The sequence below is a fragment of the Lacerta agilis genome, chromosome 14, assembly GCF_009819535.1.
Source record: "Lacerta agilis isolate rLacAgi1 chromosome 14, rLacAgi1.pri, whole genome shotgun sequence".
In the NCBI taxonomy this organism is placed as follows: domain Eukaryota; kingdom Metazoa; phylum Chordata; class Lepidosauria; order Squamata; family Lacertidae; genus Lacerta; species Lacerta agilis.
In genome coordinates, this window is record NC_046325.1 from 973,169 (window position 1) to 980,884 (window position 7,716).

General features: G+C 54.4%; 1 protein-coding gene across 1 annotated transcript; it reads left to right on the plus strand.

Annotated features, from left to right (window-relative positions):
- Positions 1–3,132: 3,132 nt before the first annotated feature.
- On the plus strand, positions 3,133–6,102 carry TRIM56 (tripartite motif containing 56). The gene is made up of 2 exons (XM_033170896.1): positions 3,133–3,194; positions 4,015–6,102. The coding sequence occupies exon 2, from the start codon at positions 4,058–4,060 to the stop codon at positions 6,080–6,082; it is 2,025 nt and encodes a 674-aa protein (XP_033026787.1). The 5' UTR covers positions 3,133–3,194; positions 4,015–4,057; the 3' UTR covers positions 6,083–6,102.
- The last annotated feature ends 1,614 nt before the right edge of the window (positions 6,103–7,716 follow it).

Below are 7,716 nucleotides of genomic sequence, written 5' to 3' on the forward strand. Positions count from 1 at the left end.
TGCAATATGGATTAATCCATTCCAGACTTTTAAAAACAAGTCCTAAAACAGCAATTTAACATGAATTTTACTATCTAACAAGACCATTCATCCATAAAATGAAAGCAATAAACAATGTAATGCAGTCACACAATCAATCAGTATCTGAACTGGGTTCCACATAGTCATAAAAACAAAACAAAAAGAGCCAGAAAAACACAAAATAAATAGCAAAAACAGAAAGACCTCAGCGTAACACTCAAAACGGAAGCGTGGCACTCAAAACGGAACATGTTTAGCTTAGCTTCTGGAAAAAGTTCGCAAACCGGAACACTTACTTCCGGGTTTGCAGTGTTTGGGTTCCATGTTGTTTGAGTACCAAGGTGTTTGAGAACAAAGATACCACTGTAAATAGAATTAATAAGAGAGTTTAAACAGGGAGAGGAGTTAAAGGCCGTGGCTGAGCCCCAGCACCTGCACTCAGCTATGTGGAGCTTGTGGCCATGTGCTGAAGAACGATGCACCTTTGAACCCGCACAGCAAACCAGGAGTATGCTCTCCTCCAGGCCATGCTTCAGCTCCAGAGTTCAGCCTTAGGGCATGTGATGCAACAGCAGGGAATGCCTCTGAGCATACCTAGAATGCCTTTCCCTCAGCCTTGCCCAGTGTGGCATGCTTGGTGTGCTTTGAGGCTTCCAGGTTCCTTCTCTGGGTTTCACTTCCGCCCTCTTGCAAGGCAGGGCTGGTGCTATGAATGTTTGGGTGTGGGCATTTCCAGCTCTGCCGGCCTGGCTGTGTGTACTGCCTGGGCGTGTGGCAAGGGAGGGGAGGCCTGTGGGTGCTCCTTGCATTTTCAGGTGGGGCTGGAGGGTCCTGATCCTGAGAGATGAATGGCGGGAGCCTCTCTTGACACTGCTGCATTATCTCACACATGAGGAAGTGGCGCCTGGGCCACGAAACCGCCTTCTGCAAAAAGAAACATGTGAAGTCTTTAAGCGGCCACCACGACGCTCCTGTTTCTTTCTCCCGGAGCAGGATAACCCGGAAGTTGCTCCTCCTGAAATTATTAAATAAGTGGAACTGGCTGCAGGCATGATACAGCCGCTGCTGGATGTCGCTCAGGCAGCCTTTCCAGTTTGCAAAACGCTCCACGCCATCTAATCTGCTATTGACCCTGCAGGCCATTGTTTTACGGATTCAGCTCAAGGAACATAGCTCTGCTACATAGGAAAAATGAACTATTCAGCTGAGAGTCCTTAGGGGCCAAAACTCCAAAGGGGATCATTTAATACCTGTTTGGTCTTTTTTTTTTCATTTGTAAGCATGAAGGAACACAGTTGAGGACCCCCCACCCAAACTAGGAACAAATCTGGCTTTGGGCATTTGGATACTTTTATTGACATTCCCTTGGTATAATAGGCTACCTTGCCTTGTAACCATATATTGTTTAATCATTATGCCTATGCTATACATAGTTCCCGTCGCTACTTTCCACACAATCACACGCCTGTGGTTTATCCTCCCCCCCCCCATTTTATTTCATGCCTGCTTTTGCAGATGTGGGAAGCTGATTTTGGGCACCCATCTGTCTCAGGAGACAATGAAGGAGTGCGCCTTCGGGGGTGAAGCCAAACTGTTGGAAGGTTGCAGGACCTGCTGGGGCTGTAGACACCGATACATGAGACGAGTTTTTATTGCAGCAGGGGCAAAGGAAGGCGTCCAGTTATGCTGCTGAAGAGGGACCACAGCGTCTCTTCTCTCTGCGCTCCCCTTAAGTCATCATTCCCACTCCCCCACCCAAAAAAATATTGCTGCTAAAATGCCTTTTTATTTAAGCAGCTTGGCACATAAAATGCCTCTTTATTTAAGCTTTGAGCATATATATTAATATACACGCAGGGGCAAATAAGACTGTTGGTGCACTTTCTTTTTTAATGGTAACTGCCTCCCCCTACGGTAAGCCGCCTTGAGCATTGTTTTAATCGTTTTTGCGCATACAAATGAAATGATGGTGATGATGCTAAAATGGTGCCCACCAGAAAAATGTGCTGCTGTGCCAAAGTGGAGAGCCCAGCCATGTTGCCTGAAACATCCCTGCGTGCAGGTCAGGATTAGGCCTCCGAGGCCTCGTGTGACGCACACCTGTGGAGGTGGTGCTGTAGGCTGGCACACAGTCATGCGCTGGACAAGAACAATAGAATTGTAACCTAAGCAAGACCACCTACCTCTCACCTGCGTTTGAGCCATCTTGTGTACCATGGTGACGTATTCTCTCAGTAATTGCGCTGAAACGCAGGTGGCAGAGAAAGAGCAAACCACAAATGGGTGTGTAAAGGAAAGTCTTGTGAGCATGCAAGGGCACAGGATACACAAAAGGGAAGAAAGGGGGAAATGCCGTTAGCTGAGGCATGCAAACATCTACCTTTGCGGTTAAAGCTGGTGGTAGGACTGCATCCCTGGTGGTTAGCTGGTGTGTCTAACCCATATGGTGAGTATAAAAACGGTGTGTAACCAAGACCAGGGTTCGGCCTCTGACTGCTTCCTCGGTCGCTTGCTTGCTGTAACCTTTCCTGCTCCAGCAAGAAGTAAAACTTTGCGTTTTATTCTTGGGTGATGTTCTTCGGAGCTGGTGAGTAAAGGACTCGGCTGTGCAGGGGACCTTAGGGGAGTCGAAAGGGAACCCGAGGGTCATCTAGTCCAACCCCTGCGATGCATGAATCACAGCTGGACGGGGCCCTCTTTTGGCCTGACCCAGCTGCTGCCCTCCGTTCTCGCGTCCACGAAGGAAACAGGGCGCTCTCCGACCGACCGGGGCGGCCTCAGGGCGGCACACGTTGCCAAGACCCCGCTTGCGATAACTCCTCGGGCGGGGTGGTCCAGCCTGGATGCGCCAAGAGGAGACGGGCTGCTGCGAGGCTCAAAGGGAGCGAGGAGAGCCGAGGGGAGCGGGCGGGCCGGACGCCCCCTCTCCGGCCCTTCGTTGCTTGCTGCGCCCTGGCGAAACCAGTCGCGCGTCCTCCCGCCTGCGCCCCCCTCGGCGCAACCACCGAGCCCCGCTGCGCCTTGAGGGAACCCTCCGCCCCCGGGGGCTGGCCCGGGTGCCAGTTTCGCTTTCGCTTCCGCGCGGTGACGCTCCTGGCCCCACATCTCGGGGGCGACCTCCGGGTCCGGGAGAAGGGCAAGCGGAGGACTCCCAGCCCAGCTGCCGCTCCGAGGTAGGGGCTCCTTCGGGGGGGGGGCAAGCTGCCAGCCAGTCGGGAGTCGCCCCCGAGATATGGGCTTCGGGCGGCGGCCTTTGTCCCGGAGACCTTCGCAAGGTTAGGGGCCGCCGGGGTGGGTCGGTGGGCGGTCCTTCTCCCCCTGGATCCCGTGGAAGGGGAGGTCATGCTGGTCACAAGGGCTTCGACGAGAGCTGGGCACTCTGCTCATGTCGAAGCACACTGATTCCCGGACCGTCCGTGGGCCAGATCCGGCCCCTGGGCCTTAGTTTGCCTACGCATGATCCAACCCCTGCTTAAAAACCTCCGAGAAAGGAGAGCCCACAACCTCCCGAGGGAGTCTGCTCCACTTTCAAACTGCTCTTACTGTCAGAAAGTTCTTCCTGATGTTTACACTGGAATTTCCTTTCTTGTAAGTTGAATCCTTTAGTTCTGGTCCTCCCCTTGGAGCAGCAGAAAACAAGCTTGCTTCATTTTCCATTTGGCAGCCCTTGGGATGTTTGAAGATGGCTCTCATCTCTCCTCTCAGTCCCCTCAACCACTCCTCATCAGGCTTAGTTTCCAGACCCTTGATCATTTTGGGCGCCCTCCTCTGCATACCTTCCAGGTTGTCAATATCCTCCTTAAATTGTGTTGCCCTGGGCTTCTGATAATGTGGCCTAGAATCACATTAGTCTTTTTTGCTGCTGCATCACACCGTTGACTCATATTGAGCCTGTGGTTTCCTAAAACCCCTGGATTCTTTTCACAGCGCTCTCTCTCTCTCTCTCTCCCTCTCCCTCCCTTTCTTTCTTGTCTACCCCCTGCCCCCTGGCAGTTTCCCTTCAAGGCAACCTCCCTGCAGCGGAGACCACCCCACCATGGCTGCTAGGGCCCCGTCCCTCTCTGAAGCCCTCACCAGCGGCTTCCTGACCTGCACCATCTGCCTGGAGCGCCTCCGCTGCCCCAAGATCCTGCCCTGCCTGCACAGCTACTGCCAGGAGTGCCTGCGGAAGTTGGCAGGAGGCCGGAAGGAGCTGCAGTGCCCCGAGTGCCGTGAGCGGGTGGCCCTCCCAGAGGGGGGCGTGGGCGCCCTCCGGACCAACTTCTTCATCAATGGCCTGCTGGACCTGGTCCGCCCCGCGGGGGAGGCAGAGCCCACCTGCAGCCTCTGCCCGCTCATCGGCCAGGAGGTCAGCCGGCCGGCCGTCTCCCGCTGCCTGGACTGCGCCGACGACATGTGCCGGGACTGCGCCAGGGGGCACCGCTGCTCCCGCCTCACCCACCTCCACTGTGTGGTGGCCATGGAGGACTACCTCTCCGGGAAACACGATGAGGAGATCCGGAAGCGCCAGGAGCTGCGGTGCAAGGAGCACACCGGCGAGGAGTTGCGCTTCTTCTGCACGCCTTGTGCCGCCCTTCTCTGCCGGGAGTGCCGGCTGGGTCCCCACCTCCAGCACCCTTGCCTGCCCCTGGCCGAGGCGTCCCAGGCCCGCCGGCCGGTCATCATGGAGCTCCTGGCCGGGGTGGAGGAGACGGTGCAGGTCATCCGGACGGGGAGGGCCAGCCTGGAGAGGGAGGCTGCGCAGCTGCAGGTGCGTGCGGCTAGCATCCGGGATGCGGTGGAGCAGGCGTGCTCGCGGGTGATGCAGCGGCTGCTGGCGCACCAGGAGGAGGTCCTGGGCCAGCTGGCGGACTACGTGGAGGAGCGGCAGAAGGCCTGCCAGGCCCTCTGCTCCGATCTGGAGTTCCAAGAGCAGGTGGCCTCCAGCACAGTGGCCTTTGCCCAGAAGGTGCTGGGTCTGGGGAGGGAGGTGGAGATTGTCTCCCTGGAGCAGGTCATCTGTGAGCGTCTCAGGCATCTGCAAGGCTTCTCCTGGGAGCCGCTGGCCACCCGCCTGCCCTGCCTGGTGGTTGACGCTGAGATCGAGGGCAGCAGTCCCCGCCTGTTCCACCTGGAGTTCCGCGAGGAGAGTCCCGCAGGAGTGCCGGAGGGCTACAAGGAGGCGGCCACAAAAGGGGCAAAGAAGAAGAAGGGGAAGCAACAGCAGCCCGCCGAGGAGGCGTCCCAAACGACCGTGCCTCCTCTCAAGGTCCCAGAAACCCCCCTTCTGACACCCAAGCCGTTCTTCTCTTGCAGCTTCTGGGTCAAGACCCCCAGCGACAAGAAGCGCCCCCAAGTCACGGGGCTCTGCCCCTTTGGCTCTGGAGAGCTGCTAGTGGCCGACAAGCAAAACCAGAAGCTGAAGCGCTTCTCCCTGCAGGGGGAGTTCAAGGGCACCATCCCTGTCCCCAGTGGTGTGGCCCCGGTCAGCGTGGCTGTTGTGGGCAGCAAGGTGGCCTTCACGGCCGAGTCCTGCCTCTACCTCCTGAACGGTGAGGGTGGCCTGGTGTGGCAGAAGGCCCTGGGGCAGGGGCAGGCCAGTCATGCCGTGGTGGCGCTGGGGGGAGACCGTGTGGCAGTGTGCGTGGCTGGGCAGTTGGAGGTGTACGACCTGGAGGGGCGGCTGCTGGAGAAGATTGTGCCCGAGGGCAGTGCAGAGAGGTGCCTCGTCTTCCTGGCCAGCCGCAAGGGCGGCTTTGTGGGCTCGGACTGGTACCGCCGCAGCGTGGTCCTGTTCACCAGGACGGGGCAGTTGGTGGCCGAGTGCTCTGAGGAGCAGCTGGGCGAGTGCCAGCCGGGGGCCGTCTGTGCCGACGCCACGGGCATCATCTACGTGGTCCTGCGGGAGCTGAACAAGGTGGTGGCCTTCTCCCCCGGTGGGGAGGAGTTGGGGGCATTCCTCACTGCTGAGAACAGCATCGACCGGCCGCGTGTGGTCACGGTGGCTGGGGAGGGGCGCTTTGCTGTGGCTCTGAGCAACGGCACCATCCACATCTTCCGGATCAGGTATCAGGGCAAGTGAGACAGAGGAAGGGCAGGGTGTGGGGGGGTTGAAAGCTGTATGTCCCAGATTTAATGACCCAAGGCAGACTGGTGTGCTCATGTTCGCAGAAGGTTCGCACAATTCCTCCCACCTGCCCTCCTGTCTGGATTGGGTCGGCTCCCAGGATTGAGCTTTACTTACCTTGGGTTGTTGTTCCCAAGGGCGGCCACCAGAGGGCAATGTGGAAATGATAGAAACTGGCATAGAACCGCCTAACTGCCAAAGTTTGCATTCCAAAAAATCAGGGACATGCTAAAACTCCAGAGGATGTAAGGAATGATAATGTTGCTTTTCTTCCACCAAAAATCCAAAATGCTGCAACTGCTAGATAACGTCAGGCAGCAGCACAGACCTGCTTACACTTATATTTAGATGGGACGGCTTGCAGCTGGAATACGGTTTGTCTGTATACTTCAGCAGGTATAGAACTCATTTGCACCTGTTAGTGGTCTGCGTGTGGCTTTGTCTCTTGAGTCAATGTGTAAAAGCAGAGAAAGCACAGACTGAATAAGGGGAAAGGTGAACAGGAGTGGTGCTCCTCGAAATCAGGGTAATGGGAGATCATCATCGTCATCACTTTTAATTTGTATAGCGCCTTTCTATCTTACAATACTCGAGGCGGTTTACAAGCTGAAGAAACAAAGAATCTAAAGCAATACAAAACAACCTTATAACAATCTAATGCAATACAAAAAGGTGATCATGAAACATAGCTTTAAAATAAGCAATCAAATAAAGTAACATTCAACAAACATTTGAATAGTATAGAATAATAATATCAGCATATAAAAAGTTAAACAGAAACCCGCTCTTAACAATTACAATAAATAATTCCGGAACTATGTCAACAAAGGCGGGGGATTTTAGTAGGGAAATTAGGCAGTTGTGATAGGCTGTAAACCTCGCAATAGCCAGCCAGTGGGGAGACGAGGGAACCTGCGCTTCAGGTATAGGGGATATAAGCTCATGCTTTGTCAATTTGGGGTGTGCCTGCTTTGGACTGGACACCTGCTCTTGCAAGGTTGTATTATATTCAACAAACTCTCTGCTTTTTCACCAATTTTATTCAGATTAAGGTATTAAGGGTCTTAGGACCCACTTTTTTATAACTTCTGACAGAGGAGGACCCCTCTGACAAGGTGGTGGGCATCATAACCTTTCCAAAGTGCCTTTTCTTCATCAGCAAAGGAGATCCCTCAGCTGCTTTCCTGCTCTCAGGAGGAAACTCTGGGCTTGGCCAGGTGTTTTGCAAAAGGGTGGCAGAATCCATTATGCAAAAGGCTCTCGGATATGCCCTGCTGGTGTGGCCAGCTTCCAGCTGCTGGATGGGGCATAACACAACTGTGCATAATTGGAGCGTGAATCTACGAGTCTGGGGGGGCATGATATTAAGCCTGAACGTTGTATTCATTTGCACCCCAAGGAGACCATCACTGAGTGGGGATCCCGTCTGTGCCTTCCGGAACAATTTGACCACCTGCTTTGTAACTCTGTTGTGATCACCATTCCTCTCTCTTTTTCTATAAATATCATTCAATAATAGAACAAACATGTATATTTGCATCTTTGCAAGATAGGACAATTGTATATGAGCTAAAATAAAGAGAGTGGAT